Consider the following 20,821-nt stretch of genomic DNA (forward strand, 5'->3'; position numbering starts at 1 on the left):
TTTTTGAGAATATTTTGTTTTTGGTGTATTTTGTTTTGTTTTTAGTGCATTTTGTTTTGTTTTTCGTGTATTTTTTTTGGAAGTCGGTTTTTAATTTTCAATGATGATTCTATACTTTTTGTGGAAACGTTTTTGATTTATAAATCTCGGTACACATATGTTTACTTTTACGTTACAAAACTGTACATTCCGGGCCTTAGTAATAGGTCACCTTTTTGGATTTTCTAGATAGGGACTAATAATTAAAATTGTTATCCGTAATCGATTAAATTATTATTTTCAACATAAAATTTTAGGTCTTTTTACATAGACATTAGGTTGAAAAGTATTGTTTACAAACAAATCCAGGTAAGATTCATTGCGAAAAGATTTTTATCCCGTAAATCTTGTCCAGAGAGATGATTTAGGAGGGTATTTAGGTCTAATCTCAAGTTCAGCGAACGTGTGAAATATGCTTCTCAAGTCCGTAGGTCAGGAAAAATACAATGCCAATAAGACGAACCATTTTGTTTTGACTATCGGTAACGAAGCTTCCAAGGAATCCGTATTTAAATATAGAACAATGTGTAGATGTAGCGATGTGTACATCCAACACATTTTGGTTATTGTAAAATTGCTGTAACATTCGAGAGGTTATAAGACAGATAGATATTAACAAGATATTTTTTTTAATTATCAACGTTATAACAACTATTTTTTAACATTTTTATCAACATGTTTTCGAATCACTTTTATTGTATTATCTCTTTTCAAATGATATTTTCGAATGAAAGAGCGATATCATTTTTAAACTTATCAAACTATTACGTAGATAAGTACACTCAAGTGTCCTTAAGATGGGTGGATTACTTCACTTTGATTTGAGTAGTTCGCAAACATTGAGTGTCCTTCACATGTTATCTTTTCTCAAATTATTATTGCATTTTTCTCAATTTATTAAATTGTTTAGCTTATAAATGTTGGAAAAGTCGCAGTTTCAAAATGTATGTTACATGCCATATCTATATTGCAAATGTATTGTTATTTAATGTTTCAGATTAATGCACAAATACGCCAAAAATATAAAAAAAAATTGATCGTGAATAAATTCAAGATAAATAATTTAAATCTTACAGCCATTAATTTTATATTACATTATCGAAATGATTTCATGTTTTAAATAAATAAGTATAGTAACATCTGCTTTTCTGCTTTATGTTTGACTTTATGGAGTACTAGCTTTCGCCCGCGAATCTGCCAGCGTGGAATTAAAAAAAACAAAAGTGAATAGCCTATGTGTTCTTCCAGACTATCCTCTACATCTATACCAATTTTCATCAAAATCCGTTCAGCCGTTTAGGCTACAAACTCTAACAAACATCCATCCATCCATCTAAACTTTCGCATTTATAATATTGATATGACATGATTATCTGTACTAATATTAGAAAGAGGAAAGATTTGTACTTTTGGATTTTTGTATGTGTTGAATCCCTTAAAAAACTACTGGGTCGATTTCATTTTTTTTACATAATTATAAAGCTACGTTATCTGTAAATAGGTTATGGTTTTTATTATTTTTTTATTTGCACGAGTATGCAGTCGCGAGCAACAGCTAGTAGGTAATACACAGAGAGAATATTTGCGAATACTTTTTAACAGTTTATGTGTTGTCTATTTCTAAGAACACAAACTGTTCGGTAAAAACAAGCTGGGATTCTATTGTAAGCAAGATTTTCACTAGTTATCAATTATTTGAATCTTGTTTTAAAGCATATAAGAGTGGTATCTGATGTGCAACTTGGAGACACGAGTCCCATAGCGTACATTAGCATATCGGACTTCGCGAGTCTCTGTAAGCTATGTGAATCGGCTGTTTCGCAATGCGGGTGTTAATTTCTACGATACATTTAAAGTAAGAGAAATAGACATATTTTAAATAACAGGCTCTGAAACACTTAAGGAAATTGAAAGGTGTACTGACATTATCAAACACAATAGATATTTACTTATTGCTTGTTGCAGTTATTTCAGGAATTTTACTACTAAGATTCGTAAAAATTAAATCGTAAATATGTTGTTTAAAAGCAAAATGATCTAGTTTTCTTAATTAATCGTCCAGATTCAGATAAATAGCTTTACAGTCAAGCAGTGTAAAATTATACTATAAATAGATCTTGTTATTGTAAACGATACGCACTTAACGGTATTGAAATATGTTTATAGATAACAGCTTACTACGATCCTTACATTGGACCCAAAGATCACTTTTTAATACTGGCTTTTATTCCAAACCTATTTCCTTATCTAAACAATTTATGGAAAATCCTTACATTGTGCTTTACGTCATTTCTTAAAATTACAGTACAAATACTACGTGTTCTTTTAGTAACATGGAAAATAAATATTAATAATCTACGAATATCAACATTAACATAATTTTCATATGAAAAGCGAGACTTTGCGTATGACTTAGAAATTGTTTACGTAAGTATTTGGCGATATGAGTCGCTATCATGGCGTAGGGTTATTGCGTAACCGTAAAGACTATTTATATTTAGTTCGACATGTATGAATGCTGCCACAGAGTACTAAAAAAAACAATGTAATAAATATGTCAGGTGTTGGAAGTTTTTAACAAGTTTTTAGGGTATGTAATCTCTGTATAGTAATCCTATTTTGATCTTAGATAAAATTTCAGTATCATTACTTACAAATGTCCATGTTTCTGGGACTAGTATATTATACTCTATTATGTCTAATTATTGGTTTAACTATTATTATTTATCTGCAAACGCAATGACATCATTTATGTATGAGCTTGCTAATATGGATTATTATCAAGCGCATATAGTAGTAGGAGATAACCATTAACCAAGCTGGACGTTAATCGACGACGGTCAGTTAATTTTGTGTTTTAAATATTTTTTTTTAATTAAATAGTGGTAACGTAGAGATTCTAAGACTTTTGTAGCACTGACCTCTATTAATGGACAGGATGTTAACTGCGTTATTTTGTATCTGAATGATTTTTGCAATTCTGGCGATGATGTTAGCGGTTGATCTCGGTGAAGGGTTTTTGAACTAATAGTGATAGATTTAACTGCTTTTAATATCAAAGCTGCGTTTAAGTCGGCACGGAGAAAAATCTGTCATTACCAAACAATCGCCTACGCATTTATACAGGTTTGTAGTTAGAATTAAAAAAAGAAAAAAATAGTGTGTTACAATTATAAATCTTTAGAATAACTCTCTTGTCCTCATAGTGAAAGTGTTTACTGGCACAGTTAAATCCTAAGCGATGGTTTTCTTAAATGTTCCGCTGATATAATCTACAATTAAATGTTGCGATAATATTAAATATAACTGTATTACATTGTAACCTTGGGAAAACGAAGAATGTGAATGAAGAGTAATTGAGATGCGTCGCAGTCGCGTGCGTTGTAAATGAGTCTCGTGATGTGTCACGTTCATGAATGACTCGTTAGATAAACAAATGAAAAACAGAATCGTATAAGAAATACTAAGTTATTACGACCTTATAATCAAAATAGAGTTGACACAGTTGTCTGAATTAGTATCTAATCGATAATTCAGTTGAGCATAAGTTGTGTCTACAAATATTCAGTAACAAACTTGATGTGCTGTTGGGTAGTGTCAACATTATTCAAATTGGAAGTCAGTAAAATTGACAGTCGTGAGAATTGATCACATTCTGTATTCTCCTATCAATCAAAATACTAGAGCATTGTATGGTGCGTTACGGTCGAACGGTTCATCGCATCGTTGCTAACTGGACGTTAGAATGTCACAACTTATTAACTCCTAGATAAACGTCTGACCTATGTATTCGTTACAAATAGTGCCAGTGGGTCTCACGCGTGAGCTACCGACCCGTGATATTAAAAGGCCGTCTACTCCCGTACAGGCATTATTCGAGCGTCACCGCTTTCATCTAATGATATTATTAACACCATAAGGGTATCGATCGTTGTTCCCGCATCCCCCCGCTAGCTACGTCACCGTTCGTCTCGGGCTGCGAGTTTATGACGTCACGGATTGATGACGACACATTACGTCATAGTTCCTTGCGCATGCGTGTTGTTTCTAGAAGTTTCGCGTCTAAAATTAGATATGCCTATGCTTTGCCGTTCATGCTAATTGCCTATTACCCGATTAATAGCTACGATATTATGCTTCTATAGGCGACTAGCTTTTACCCGCGACTCCGTCCGCGTGATGTTAAAAAAAAACCAAAAGGGAGTAGCCTATGTGTTCTTACAGACTATCCTCTACATCTATACCGAATTTCATCAAAAACCGTTCAGCCGTTTAGGCTACAAACGCTAACAAACATCCATCCATCCATCCATCTAAACATATGCATTTATAATATTAGTATGAAGTATGATAACCGTATCTATTTTAATGTCTAGACTCTAGATTAAACTTTAAATGTAGAAAGATCGTATTCCACTTACCAGCCGTTGCAATGTAAAAATTCTTGTCTGCGAGTAGGTTTTTTCTGGAGTATTAGAATAAGCTCATATCTTCAAATAAGCTGACGCTTGGGATACAACAAGGACAGAATAAATCTGAATAAATACTATAACCCCATATTATACCCTACTATAGATAAAGGTCGCAACATTTTTTTAATTAAGATATATAATCCTAATTATTGTCACGGCTATAAGTCAATTTAAATGCATAAAACACTTTAAAAATGACAACTTAATAAATCAAGTCTATAAAATATTAACATGTAAATGATATTCTCGGGTTAAACACATAGTTAAACTGATCGGTTCAATATTAAGCAGGTATATTATGTAAAAGCACGAATTAATTAAATCGAGCGATATTTACATATACTGCATATAAAAATATCTACATAAATTCTTGCTTCTTTCAACTTACTAGGCTCGATAAGACTAGTGTTCCCCATTAAGCTAACTTAAGTAATTAGCACAGGACAAGAAATGGAAATCAGAAACTATAACGCCCAAGTCCATTTAATCTTACTAATATTATAAATGCGAAAGTTTAGATGGATGGATGTTTGTTAGTTTGTAGCCTAAACGGCTGAACGGTTTTTGATGAAATTCGGTATAAATGTAAAGGATAGTCTAGAAGAACACAGGTTACTCTCTTTGTTTGAAGAACACGTAGGCTATTCACTTTTATTTTTTCAATACCACGCGGACGGAGTCGCGGGCGAAAGCTTGTGGTTATATAAAAAGTTCCTTAGTCTACATTTTTCATGCCAAATGAAGAAATCTTGCCATTGAGATGATGGCGTGTTTGAAAAGTTCAGTGACTCATCCTTGAATTGTGTGACGTAGAGATGTCGTAGGTGCGAATTGAGGAAAACTACAATTATATCGACTAGTAGATCGTTCAACTCGATGCGTAATTGTTTTAACCTCACCTATGCTATATTTAAGGGATACACGCTGTGTAATCGATCATTAATAACGAACGCGGTCTGAGATATTAGCGAGATAATTTAGTATCAAAATTCATTTTTTTTTCATTACATAGTAAAAAATATATGATACTATTACATATTTAAAGTCTTTTTATTTATATGTACTTAAAATATAAATGGGTATACCGATTACCTATATTAAAAAATATTATACGCGATGCGAACGTATTTGACGCGTTCATGAAAATGAAATCGATTCTTACAACTGTCAGATTCATATGATACAATACATTATTTTTTTATTCGTATCTAAATATTTTATTTATTTATTGTTTTACCATAATTCTATATTTTTTAATTATAAAAAACTTATATTAAAAAAATAACATTATCCAAAAATGTTTAATATGGTAAGCTTTTTGAAGTTTCTTTCCCTGCAACATCACCCACCCGCCGATAGATGTCGTGGAAACCTTTCTATCGTATAACAACATGGCGCGCCCCGCCAGCGTGAATATTCGGCGACCTTAGTGTTATGTTTTAATTTTAACATATTTAGTTTGTAACAACTTATCTTTTGTGTGAATACTTTCTATTTATTATTTGGAAGAAGATGAATAGTCGATGTAAACCAGGTATGTTCAGTGTTAGTTACATTGTACGTAGACGTCCCACACCCTACGCTTGTAGTATTGATTTCTGTCACGGTGACCTGTTATATGACTTAAATTTGACGCATTCTCGTGTAGTTTCGCTGCATAAATAATTTTTTTGAGGAACATATAGTTTATTTATTCTCTATGTATAGGTACCATGTCATGAAAGTAATATTTTTGGGTTATTGTAAGAAATGGCGCATTAAATTGCTGCATAACGTTACCTCATCGCGTTGCCTAGCAACAATATGACCTATTGGTACCGTTTCTTCTTGATTGTAATGTTCTAATTAATATTTAAATAATATTTTTTCTAAATCGATACACTTATATTTGGTTGTGTCGTTCTTTGCAATAATACATACTGTTTAAGTTTTTACGTAAGCAGCCTAAATGACGTAGCCAAAAGAATGATATCGCTAAACTCGTTATTGATATAATACTGTTCGGATACTGGGAGTCAAGGGATTAAAAATGTAAATACTTAAAAAAAATAATTTCAATTGTACATTTAAGTAAAATGTATTTATCGACTTTACACTGCTTTGATAATATCAAGCCGATAACTGTATTCATAAAAAAAAATGGAATGGACTGTATGGTATAAGCTATTATAAAAGGATTTACGATATATTATGATGTGCTCTATTAAAACAAGTTGAAAATATTGTTTTTCTTTTTGTTTTCAGGTGTCATGATCTACTGGTCCGGATAATGATACATGAAAAAGAAATAAAACGTTTATTTAAGTATAGTATTATTTGGATATGGATCCAATTTTAGAAAATGAATCTGCAACACCGGAGTCTCCTTCAAAACATGGGAAAAATAAACAAAAACATAGGAAGAAAAAGCATCAATCTGAGACACAGAAAGATGGACAAACAGTGTTCGGCGAGAAGAAGAAATTTGTTGTCACTACGTTATCGTCATCTGATGAGAAGGAAACTACGCCTGAAAGGTTACCGAACACTAATGTACACACTATACACTTCGGCACGCGAGGGGTTGAATCCCAACGACCTCATGTGCGAACAATTTTTAAAGATAAACCTGTAGAATCTTCAAGACCATCGAGTTCTGAAAGAGATTCGAACAAAAAAGAATATGAAACCTTCCATGGTACCTCATCTAGTCCACGAAGCTCCATTTTTGATATATTTCGATTAAGAAGAAAAAGTGATTCAAAGAAACATCAAGCTATTATTCAAAATGTAAAACCTTCTACTTCCAAGTCGACTGACACCGACGATTCTTCAAAAGAAGAAAAACATATAGATTCGAAAGATTCTTATAAAAAATATTATCATACAGTAACCGGTGCCTCATCTCGGAAATTCGGCCCTATAACAAGGGTGATGGATATCTTCAGGAACAAACCTCACACAGAACCTAACCAATCACCTGTTGAAACCGTAAAGAAGAAAACTACCAAGCAGATTCGACGCTCTTCAATAGAAACAACTTCGCCAACTTACCATAAAAATTCATATGCTTCACTTGAACCAGCACAAGCAAAGCAACTTTTTCGAGAAGTTAGAGGTTTACCTAAATTTGACCCCTATTTATCCATCGTACAAATTTCTATTGGAGGACGTGATAAAACTAGGCTTTTATTGAATTTTTTCAAATACCACAAATGTTATGAAATACTACCAAAATCAGCGAAAGTTATTATATTTGACACTCAATTCTCAGTGAAAAAAACCTTTCTTACCCTAGTATCTCATGGCATTCGATCAGCACCTCTTTGGGATGCAAATAAGAAGATGTTAGTGGGTATGATCACAGTGACTGATTTCATTAGAATTCTTCTGCATCTTGACTCTGAGAATTTGTCTATGGAGGATCTGGAACGACATACACTTCATAATTGGAAAAAAATATTACGACCAACACGAAAGCCGTTATGCGCCGTAGGACCGGATCAATCGTTGCACGAGGCCATCAATTTGTTAACAAAGAACCGTGTCCATCGTCTCTTAATGATCGATCCGTTTACTGGTGACGTTTTATACATATTATCACACAAAAGAATTTTAAGATTTTTGTTTGTTTATTTAAATGGATTTCCGGAATTAACTTTTTTTCAAAGGACATTATTGGATTTAAAAATTGGTACTTATGATGAGATTTTGTCTGTAACAGAAAACACTAGTATTAAAGAAGCGTTTAAATTGTTATTAGAAAAAGATGTGTCTGCTTTAGCTATTTTAGATGACAATGGCACTCTTATTGACGTTTATGCAAAATATGAAGTTTTAAATCTAGTAAGTGAAAAATTGTATTTGAATTTGTCACTGACTATAGGCGAGGTAAGAAATAAAAAGAAAGACTGGGAAGAAAAGTTGCAAAAATGTCGTTCAAGTATTACTCTGTACGAGGCCTTAGAAGTTATAGTTAGAACTGAAAGTCATCGATTATTACTAGTAAATAAGGATGATAAATTAATAGGAATTGTATCGCTGTCTGATATTTTATTGTATCTCAATAGGATAATTCCGACGGAAAGGAAGGTCTCTTCCCTGCAAGAGATATATAGACCACTTGAAGAAAACAAGTTGCCTGAGTCATTAAAAGAAAGCGAGAATGAAGTAATATCTATAGATGTTCCGAATTTAGCAGCGCAAACTGTACCTGAGGCTGACGAGGCCACAACGAAATCTAATACTGCTGTTGATGGTGCATCTGCAGATGTTACTTCAGCGAATTTGGAGACTGACGTTGATGGTAGTAGTAATAAGACAATCCAAGATTCTATCACGAGAACTCCATCTGAGTCTTTGCCACTAGCTGATAATACTAATACTGAAGATGAGTAAATGTAATACATGTAGATGTTTGTCCTTTTATCCCAAAGAAATTGTTTATAGCAGAATTAGAATGTTAATCTCAAAGTATGCTTACCGCTTGTGTCTAATGATATTGTAATTTAACTTATTGTCAGTCATTAATAGATGCATCAGACACCACGTGATTGCCTTATTCATTATTTAACTCATTTAACTATATTGCTGAAACTTAATAAAGATTTTTAGCAAAATTTGCCTTTTAATCTGTTTCTAGTTTATTTTTAGTACTTTTATCTTTAAAATCTTATTAACCATAGTTTCCTAGATATCTATACTAATATTATAAAGAGGATAAATTTGTATTTTTGTATTCATTGATATAACTCCGAAACACTGGGCGGATTAAAAAAAATCTTACACCGTTCGAAAAGTATTTTATCTGTGAGTGACATAAGGTATTTTTTTAAATTACACGGACGAAGTCGCGAGCAACAGCTAGTATTAAATATTACAGAGTCATTAAACGAAATGTGGAGCCACTGATATGTCTAATTTCGTTTGAATATAATTGATATTGTTTAAAAACTTTATTGTTTTTGAATGAGATGGAACAGAATACTTCCATATTTTCTAATTATAAACGTTCACGTATAGCAACCTAGGTCGTGTTTAGTAGTTATCAGATAAATGATACTGATAACACATTTCTGTAATTTTCAGATATTGGTAACGATTGTATTAATTGTAATAATCGTTATAATGTAGATTGTATTACTAACCGTGAAATACATATGCGAAGGTAATCGCAGCCCCCCCTTTCGCAGCTCTAGCCTCAAATATGGGATAAAATTCTATTCAAACACTTTCTAAAATAGAGTAGTCATTTTATTTTTAGTGTAGAATATAAAATATAGAAATAATTGAACAGAATTGGAAACGGATAGATGAATGCACGTGATCGGAGCGTGCGTTTGTGACCCTGATCGTCAGCGATTTTGCAACAATCTATTCGACGGTAAAGCTCTTTATAAATTGTCATTCGCCATACAAACATTCGTTGCTGATGTCTGATGGCTCTGAACAGGCACTGGCGTGTTACAGAAACCTGTTGAAATAAATGTCCAAGGACACTTGTGTTGACTGAGACTGTGAAGAGATTTTTTTTATGTATGCGATGTATTTATTATTGAAATATAGTCTAGATTTAATGGTAGAAAATCTTCGAGTTGGAAAGAATATTAAAGTTAAAGGCTTTTATTTTCTATTAAAACTTGTGAACATTCTAGAATCAAAAAAATATATATCAGATATAGTACTTATAATATTCAGTATAAATTATTTTTTAGTTTTTTACACGCGCATTATATTTATGGCAACAAGTACAGTGCAAGATACATGGCGAGCGGTTGAAGACCGAACCCGGAATCTCTTTACTTCAAGGTTGCACTGTTTCTTTTAGTAAAAGGGAAATATGTATCGTATCATATATCTGTATGGTTTGTCGTTATAATAAAACTCAGAAGTGCAATATTGAATGCGAAACAAATATCTCCTAAAGATCACTTGCACGGAAGAAATGGTGTTAGAATAGCGCGGCAAGTATAGATTCTATTCAAATTAACATAAGAACCAGTAGCGGCCCACTCGTGAGAAACCGGTAAGTCACTTGGCACCGGTTAAATAAATATGGAAGCTTGTCGCGTGATTATGAGAGCGATCTGCCTACACATGACCAGCGCCCGCCACCGCCGCCGCCGCCAGCCGTCCGCCGCCCGCCGCCTCGGGGTTCCAAAGTTTTGGCGACAGGTATTGGTATATAATTTTAAACGGTATGGAACAAAAGATTTAATATAAAATCTTGTTTTGTCTAGACGAGAATGTTTTTATTATACTCAAGGATAAAGTTATAGATTCTTAAGTGTAAACCTGATGCTTTTTTGTACGTTTTATTGTACGCGGTTGTATTTTTTTGCAACTATAAGGTAAAAAATAGGAGGTTAAAAAGTGCCAAGTGCCCATTGTTTATTTCTTTATTATCTTTTGAATATATTAATAACTTAGGTGGTCTATTGTTGAAATCAATACCAGGTCCAGTTTCTATTATAGGTTTTTTTTAGTGGGGATTTTTGTAGTTGGTTTGTTTTGGTGGTTGGTTTGGTTGTAGTTATATTGTTTGATAATGATCAAAGGGTCATTGATGTCATGGATTTAATATGCTCTTAAACGTATAAAAATCAATGCAGAAAATGGTGAATCTTAAACTATGTTCAGCGGCCTAAAAGTGTCTCCTGGTTTTCATATACTTCTCATACATGTTAGGAATTTTACAGACTTTTTTAAATTTGCGTCATTAATACTCGTATGTAGAATAAGAATGTCAAATACTTATGATAGACTAGCATTCAGAATTTAAGCCCTAGTTCCATTTCAAATGTCAGTTTCTCATACACGCAATTCGACTAAGACGGTAGCTTCGTTTATTTGCGAAGTTTCTTTTTTCGCTCTCCTTTCTATATGCAATAAATGGGCGCAGTTTGTGTTTGCTAAATTGTGTTATTTACACATTGAGCTAATGCAATTCTTTGCCTTGGCTCTATAAACACTTCTACCAAAAGTCTACATAGAAAAAATCTTTCAACCGATGTATTACGGTGTCCTAAACCCATATATAGTAATTAAAATGAAACAAATATTTTGTATTAAAATAAACTAAATGTAAATTATATTCAAATCTTGAAAACTAATTGATTACTGCTATCAAATATTAACTTAGCGAATGTTTAAAACATCGGTAACACGCTGTAACCGGCTCACCGAGTGACCGCATATTTTTTTTCGTAAATGATAATACATTTTTGTCGTTGACGGTCATACGCTTATCTATTCAGTGATTTATTAGATACATTTAGAATATGCTAAGCATTTTTACACCAAAGTGTGATTCTTAAGCACATAAATTTAAACCACGTTTAACTTAAGTAGCAAGTTAATTTTCACGACTTTACTCATATTTTTTGTTCATTATTAAAATAGCATATAACTTCCAAAGGTCTTATAAAATAAATTAATAAGTAGCAGAGAGGAGCTGCTTTTTCAGGAGTTAACTCAACCTGGCTTAGGTTGGCATTTCAATACTGGCTAAACCTACTACCGACGCGGCTGTACGATTATGCCACCTCGTTTCCTAATTACTAAGATTAGCACTATGGGATTGATATATCTTTTTAAAGGTAAAAATCCTCCTCCACTTATAAAGATTTAAAAAAAAAGTTGGAATTTGTTCAAATTCGTTTAACTCGTTGATATATGTCCGGTGGAGAACGAATAATAAATGTACTTATTATCTTGTGTCTTTGTAAGGCTTGAATAGCAACGAGAGCTTTTAATAATAATGCTGTATTGATTAAGTAGTCTAGTTCTAAAAGTTGGGGAACCGGAATATGGCCAGACGTCGCCACCTAATAACTTTTTTTATATCTCTCAATAATGTTCTCTTTTAGAATATTGTAGCAGCATTTTTAGACCAAAATCAAAGAGCACTGGGTCATCCGATTTATTTATATATTTATGGGAAGAGCATTGACAGCACTTGAGGAAGAGCACAAATCTTTCAAGGCCTAGTGCATATTTGCAAATACTAACATTATAAATGCAAAAGATTTGATGGGTGTATGTTTGTTAGATTTTGCAGCCTAAACTGCTGAACGGATATCGACGAATTTTGGTATAGATGTAGAGGATAGTCTGAAAGAACTCATAGGCTACATACTTTTCGTTTCTTACTAATTCCATGTGAAGAGAGTCGCGGGCGAAAGTTATTATTACGCAGATGCCGTAGTACGAAGTGTCTGTTTTAGTTCGAAACTGAATTATGGAATGTCCTGACTGAGTGCCAATGGTAAAATAAAGGGATAAAAATAGTAATGTTTTTTGTAATTAGGTTACAATTACTTGTATGATAAAATTTATTCTAATTAGAAATCATATGAACTAAAGTTGCAATTTTTCAATAATAGTTTTTTAATGCATTCATTGAGAAAATATAAATTTCTGCGAATTGAATTAAATTTGGTGTAGGATTGTTTGAGGATATCGAGACTGGTCCATGTTAAATATATTATGAAATTAACATATTAATCGATCAAGCAGAGGTCGTATAGTGGTCATATACGTTTATGATTATCGCAGAGATTGTACCGCAGCGATGTTGTAACATATTTATACAATAAAAACATATATCTCAAGGATTGCGAATGTTTACTTATAATTGTGTTTTATTAGTAATGTTTTGAAATGAAATTAACGAAATACAAGTTTTGGGTTTTTAGATAAGTTACAAATCTATTAAATTTATGTTTCATGGGAAATGATAGCAGGAAAAATCCAATTTCCTCGTATCGTACTACCCAAATCTTTGATAACTTTATAATTTTTATTATTTCTTCTAAATATAGCACTTATTTAAAATATCCTGATATAACTAGTGTAACTATAATAACTCGCTTATGTTTGTTTGTACAATCTTTAAAAGGAAATAAGTCTCTTAACACTTATTTGTGTGTACATTCTAAATCAATACCTTCCTTATGCCCAATTCTCTAAGAAGTGAAGTCGATAGTTTGCATAACTTGCGGTCGCAAATTTTTAGAAACTTTTGAGTCACATTATGACCTAAATGTTACCCAGTTAATATCCCAATAACTTAAATATTAAAAATTACTTACACATTTATTCGGTAGATTATTGAATAAACAAAGTTCTCACGACATCATGACCCTAATGCACGCTAATGTTCGCGCATTACTGTTATGCGGCATATCGGAGAAGACAATTGAAGATTAGCAAACATACTTTTCATTAAACCTTATTTGGACCACTGAAATATCGACCAACTAATCATTCTGATGATTAAAATATTTTTCTCTTCCAAGATCAGTAGCCCTTTCTTTTAATAACTTCCCATAGATTCTTTCTAATAGACAATAGAAGCTAAATTGTAATAAACCGAAGCAGCGTACGTTAAATTGTGTGACTATATTGTAACATGAGGTTTAAACAATAAAATTTAATCCGCTGTTACAAAATTTACATTAATACGCAAATCTATGTTAACTTCGTTTAATTTTATAGCTCTTAGAAAGTAAACACATTACGGAGTTGCTGTTTACTATAAATACACAATTTCGTAATAAACACTCGCTGACCTGCGAGATTTTACGAGTCATTGAAGCAACAATTTTTCTATTGCTCATACACAAATGAATTGATTACATTTTAAGTTGTACGATTATTGCACACAAACAAAACGGCCTCAGGCTATAACAGCCGCTATCTTCTTCATTATTAATGTCTGTCATTATTTCTTAAGCACTGTATTTATTTTGTCTTAAAATTTGATAAAACAAATTAAATATACAGAAACTCGTTTCTATGATTACACCAGTATTAAGGCATTTTTGCAATCATTCAGATAAATCTCTTATGTGTTGGAAAATGATAATGAGTCCGCTGAAGATTTAAAAATGTAAATTAGTTCACGAGTTGTTTGCGCCTACTAACCTGACAAATAGATTAACTTGGCTTGTGATGAAGTTGTACTATCGATACAGTAACAGGTAAATGTTTTAGTCGATTAACTCGATGTTCATTTGACAGGTTTATCTAATATGTAAAACCTAATTATGTTTGAATTAACATTATTTTGAATACTCCGAATTATTTAATAATGGTCATCTTAACTCTAATAAGATTTTGTTTTAAGCAGACTAGGGATAAAGTGTAATTAAGTGAATAATTAAAACTATAGCTTTTTACAACTTAACAATTACTAGTCCCAGATTCATTATCATTGGCATTCTAGTGACAAAATATAAAATTCTTTATCTACTTAACTGATACAACTAAATTGAATGTAGCAATACATAAAATGGAAGAATATTCATAAATACAATACGATGAACTGAGGTTTTAGTGGCAAGATAAGATTTACAAATGTAATAATGTAAAACCTAGCTTCGTTGTGTAGTTACGTGAGTGAGAGTAAGTATTTTGTAATCCTAAGTAGTGAAACTGATGTCATAGCGATTGGGAGCCAGTCGATGACCTCCTGACACGGCTCTTATAAACGCCTGCGCGTCGCGAATGGACACTGACCGATGCGTTAATTTGAAACAACGCGAAATCAACACGACTTGCGATTTTTATTCTTGCAATCGCTTGCATACCGCTAACAATATAATTTTAGCTAGTTTACATTTATCTTTGTTTTATTTTTTTGTTTCAAACCAATTAGCATAAAGCTTTTAGAATAAATCACATTTGAATTTGATTATAATAGACAATGTTTTGCATTTATATTTATTTAAAAACGAGTTACATATGATATATTTTATGTCAATTGTAAGTTGTTTGCTCATTTTTATTTACAATAAATTTTGTCACGATACAAATGATAAAAAAGTTACGGTTGAAATATATATGTAAAAATTATTGCTTAGATTATTGGTGGGCAATATTTTGTGTATTGGTTAAATTTTATAGATTATTGAGGAAGTAAAAACGCAATGTGATGGTATTGAATACACAGTTACGTCATGTAATTTTGTTTAACAACAAAGTGAAATCTCTCCGATGATATAAGACGCAGCGCATTTTGACGCTTGATGCATCACTCCGTTTCATGTTTTAATATTTTTTCATATCCTTGTTTAGGTTTTTGCTAATGGATGTAAACAGAGACGAAGAGCTATCGGGTTAGTTGACATAAATTACATCACAATAACTCAATTGCGTGTAAAATTTCATCGTGGGCTTGATACAGATCGAAGAGTTTTAATTCCTTTATAAATTAATTACTACAATAGGTAAATAACATGTTTATAATCGTTTTCATATGCAGACTATTCATATTTACCTACCTACAGTGTCTTGTTCGCTTTTCCATTTAAAATTTAGATTATTTTAATATACTACGTAAACGCAGCCTTGTCTCCATTATACAAATTATAATGTCTATTCGAAAATAGAAGTGATTAGAATGTTTTATTATGTAGCTAAATATGGCAAATTAGCAACCGTAGATACAAAAACTAGAATAAAGAACAGGCATATTGAAAAAATGTTAATTGAAATCATTATACCATTTTGGCACGTGGATTATGTTAATCGTCATGTTAATACGACCACCAATGTCCGTCTATTTTAAGGGTATTAGAGAAACGCTCATAAGAATGAGCCGATCGAATCTTTAATCAATCCATTAAATGGAGAAAATCTCCCCATTGGGTCAGCCATCATGGTTGCTTATGGCTTCATCCCAAGCTTGAGCCCCTCAGTGTGACGTATAGTTAGTTGATAATAAACAAGGCCAAATAATGTGACTTTGTTAAATGAAATAAGCCCTTTGGAGAATGCCATTAGTTGAAAACCTAATTACAAATCTAGATGAGTATGAAGACGAATATAAAAAGTATTTGTGTATCTTGGATACTGTTCAAGTTATACATAATTTCAATACATTAACATAAAATCATTTGTCTTTCAACAAAGCAGTTTGCAGACGGAAGCTACTAACCACGGGTAAGTAAATCATCTTGAACGTAATATTTCATTGACTGCTGAGTTGTTCGTGATTAATACAATTTATTAGAAGCTCTGTGCCGCGTAATCTATTACAATACTCGTATATTTCCGTTTCTGATATAAACATTTTTCCCATGTGATTAGTCCTTCTATTAAGTCCATATTAGTTGTATGTGAGGTCACTTAGCAATTATTAATTATAAGTATTACGTTATTATCAGATGATATGACAAAGACAATTAAAATGTATATGTCACTAACGAATTGTAAACTGTGGCAGTTTATATTTGGCCTAATTTTATTGTGAAAGGTAAGCAAATACGAACTAAAGGCTTCATTTACATTTAAAAGAGATATCATTTACTTGAATCTTTTACGACCTAAGGAATGTAATCTATTTGCTTTCGATTCTAAACTTAACTCAATGCTTTCATCTGGCAACATATGCAATTTGATAAGTAATACGTCAAATTGTAAATAATTTGTTTAATGTATGTATCACTGATAGTCTGATTATAAATTGTCAAGTTTTACACACGCATGGTGACACAAATATGTGATGCCTGTAATATAGAATTGATTTATTACATTTTCCTGCGCTTAGTCATGAGTGCATCACTGAGTTTTGTCGAATATGTAATAGAAATAATTTTTTGGATTCAACATTTATAAAAGCGCTATAAATGCTTAATTTTTGGGACTTTTTTTTTTTATTATTAGTTAGGTAAAGGGGGATTTTTGTATTGGGAATGCCATGTCAAGCCCATAGTGCTGCTAGTAGATACTAAGAAACAAGCTGGCATAATCGTACAGCCGCTTCAGATGCTGGCTCAGTCAATATTGACATAATTATGCCTACATCGGACGGGTTGAGCTTTAACTCCTGGAATGGGACTTTATAGATTCATACATTATGTCGCGTAATGGAATAATGTTTTAACAGGTCGTAGTATTAAATCGTGTCCAGTGCATGCAATAATACTCGTGTATTATGATTTATTAATGTAAAGTCTGCCACCTAATTCATTATCACCACATGTAACCTCTGACTTAGTGAAGGTGTGCGCTATTTTAAATACGGAAGGTAAAGCAAACGGACAAGCAATGTCTGTCATTAATCTTTAATAACATTAATATAAATTATTCTTGTAATAATTGCCAAAGGAGATTTTATAACATAAAGAAGATTTATCTTAACATGAATATTTATTATTATAGCAAAATATTAGGATTCACATTCTAATTGCCACTCAGAGTCTTGTAATGCTTGCTTATTGTTTCCTATAGTGTATATTTAGTGATAAAATTCTTGTTAAATACTTAAGTAGCCATGTAAAAACTATATTTGACAGCAAATATAGTGAAGAAATACGCATATTACTCTTTCTGCTAGCGCTAGCGGTATCATGCAGATTTTTAGGTTCTGATTTAACAATGATAATTTATTTTTAGCAATTCGTTTTAATGATGCACTTGATATACGCACCTCATTTTAACACAATAGCTCTGGCATCCGAAGCATTATTTGAATATCGAACAAAAAAAAATACAAACGCTATACGTCATGTCCGGGTGCTGTATAGTCTATGCCTATCTTCTTGTTGCACAATAATCTATGCGCCTATTTATAGTCGCCATTGTTATTATAAGATGTCGTTCATCATTTTTTCGTTTGTTCGTACGTTTCATTATGTAGGGTCATGACCGCCGTATTAGAGGAGTGCATAACCATGTTCGCGCACGAATAAATGATGTAACGTTTATCTTTTTTTTAACAATAATATGTTGGATGTTTATGTCGGCCTAGACAAGTTTTATCTGTAATATTTCCGTATATAACTAGGCAGTATGTCTCATAAAGATTTATTAAAATATTGTACGACAGGAAATATTGTGCACATAATATTTTGAAATTATTAGCGAATACATGAAGTATTCAAAATAATATTGAAAATAACAGACATGTATAGATAAAAAAATAACTCAGGTAGTCAAATTAGACTGTCAGTAAGAACAGAATTGCGCTTAGATTGAATAATGAGCGACGGAAGTTTTAACTGATAACATATTACCATTTTTTATATAAAGTTTTTGTGATCTCAAAGCAGTAATTACATACTTGAATTTGGGTGTCAATAAATTAAGGTATTTATTAAGCTTTTACTACAATTCGCTATCATAAACGCTTACTCAAACGTAATTAATTAATTGAAAATACGATCGTGTGCAGTAGAACAAACCCTACACCAATTATCTTTGTTAGATGCTTTAGTCCTTAACCCTAGGATCCCGTAACCTTGAATTTTTCAACAGCTATATTCAGTTGTAAATATTCATCTACAATGAAAAATGGATGTTCCGAAGGCTGTGCACATGCATGATCAAATATGCCGACATAAAATGTGATAAAACGATAAAATTATACAAAATTTTAAACAAGCGGATGTTTTTAATTGCGTTCAGTATTTAAATTCGCCGGATGCGTTGACAAATCCACACGACTGTCATTCAATTTACGCAACAACTGCCCCTGATTTTCTATTTTAAAATTAATCATAAAGATCGATGACTTACATAACTTTAAATTCATAATATTGTTAAATGCTTTAAAACACTTAAAAAGTGTAATAGGTTATCTTTTTATTAGGTGATTGTGGCAACTCCCAGATTTTTTTCTTCTTTCTTTAATGTATAAAAACATAATACTGGCCATTCGGTTCGATATAAACAATCTTACGAATAATATAAATGCAAAAATTTAGATGGATGTATGGATGGATGTTTCTTAGAGTTTGTAGCTTAAACTAGTAAACGGATCTCGATATAATTCGCATAGATGTACAGCATACTTTGGAAGAACACAGGCTACTTGCTTCTATTTTTACAAACGGACACAGTCAAAGGTGAACGCTAGTGTACTATGACTACATACTAAATGGTGGTTTTTATTAAATTAATACGTTAAAACATTTATTACAATGTTAAGCGGTTATAAACCCTATAATATTATGATAATCATTAATATACAATTTACGATACAACATTAAACATTAGTACAGTCAAATTACATAAAGTCGAAATAATAACGTAATATTTGTCAAATCTATTCGTTCTATACATTTTTGTTTAACCAAAACACGTTCTTGTTACACCACTTACGCATTGCCTGATAAGATATATTTTTAAACCAGCGCTTTGTCTGTTCAAAAAGCTGTTTAGAATATTTAAGTGAGATGATTCATAAATGCGTTGTTGAAGTAAACAGCCTTCAACACGTCTAGACATATGCAGTAAGGTCTATACTTGATTATAGGATGTTGATATCATTTTATCAAAACGTATTTGCGGATTTCCTGTCAGTATTAATATATATGGAAATATTTGCATACACACTATTTACATTCAGAATATTTTCCGCTAATTTTATGGTTTAATAAAATGTACCAATTATATTTTTTTCTAATATCATTAAAATTTAATTAATATACATTTTAGTATAGTTATTTTATTAAGAGTATATTAAAAGATCTGTTTGTGTCAGATTAAAGGCCTAATTTGATTATTTATTATAATACAGTGTAGAATGAAATTTACTGATTGGGTACGCAAAGGCAGAGGAAATATCCTCTATCTGTGAGTTTCCTTTTCTGCCTTTTTAAGGTAGACAACAATGCAAATGCATGTCATTAATAGAGATTGCTCTATTTTTGACCGACTTCCCAAAAGAAGGAGGTATTCAATTCGACGGTATGTTTTTTTTTTTTTTTTATGTGTGTTACGGCATAACTCCGCCGCTAGTGGACCGATTTGGATAATTCTTTTTCTATCCGAAAGGTAATGCTTGCAGGTGGGTCCCATTTTTTTGTTTAATTTTTGGAGTCTAAGACTACGACGTAATTAAATAGTTTAGCTCAAAATCACGTGACGAAATTTCGGGTCATTTTTGCTTTCTTTGCTTACGTAGCCTAAACTATAAGACCTACATAAAAATGATGTATGGAAGAATTGTAGCCCATTAAATTTGCTAAATAAAAGTCTGCGATAGCATATATCTATCTATTAAGGTTGTCGCACAATAACCACTTTTTTCATTAAAATATCGCTCGAAATCTACACCCAACTTTCAACGCTATTACTCGTGTTCGGTATGAATCATTATCCAAATAAATGTGTCTATCATCAAGAGAATTTAATGTAGATTATAAATGCCCTTAGAACTATATTATTCCGATCAATAGTTTAGGAGATATCATAAATTACAAATTACGAGTCGCAGAAAAAAATACCAACTTTTAACAAAGTTTGCTTTCTTGGCTTACGTAGCCTAAACTATAAGATGTACATAAAAATGATGTATGAAAGAATTGTAGCTCATTTAATAA

General features: G+C 32.0%; 1 protein-coding gene and 1 long non-coding RNA gene across 4 annotated transcripts in view; both read left to right on the top strand.

The window, feature by feature from the left end:
* LOC106099834 (5'-AMP-activated protein kinase subunit gamma-2-like) overlaps window positions 1-9,121 on the top strand; it is an 11,671-nt gene extending 2,550 nt beyond the window's left edge. Inside the window, exons 1-2 of one of the 3 annotated variants that reach the window (XM_013278503.1) lie at window positions 5,893-6,045; window positions 6,756-9,121. In XM_013278503.1, coding sequence (XP_013133957.1) covers window positions 6,834-8,888 — 2,055 coding nt within the window. In that variant the 5' untranslated portion in view covers window positions 5,893-6,045; window positions 6,756-6,833 and the 3' untranslated portion in view covers window positions 8,889-9,121. Of the gene's footprint in view, window positions 1-5,892; window positions 6,046-6,306; window positions 6,326-6,755 lie in introns of those variants that run through there. The other 2 variants (XM_013278504.1, XM_013278502.1) reach the window with 2 other exon arrangements.
* Window positions 9,122-10,597: 1,476 nt separating this feature from the next.
* The window catches only part of LOC106099562, a 13,940-nt gene continuing 3,716 nt past the window's right edge, over window positions 10,598-20,821 (top strand). Inside the window, exon 1 of the long non-coding RNA XR_001225386.1 lies at window positions 10,598-10,664. This is a non-coding gene — a long non-coding RNA (uncharacterized LOC106099562). The remainder of the gene's footprint in view (window positions 10,665-20,821) is intronic.

The sequence above is a fragment of the Papilio polytes genome, unplaced genomic scaffold (assembly GCF_000836215.1).
Source record: "Papilio polytes unplaced genomic scaffold, Ppol_1.0 DF824102.1, whole genome shotgun sequence".
NCBI classification, from domain to species: Eukaryota; Metazoa; Arthropoda; class Insecta; order Lepidoptera; family Papilionidae; genus Papilio; species Papilio polytes.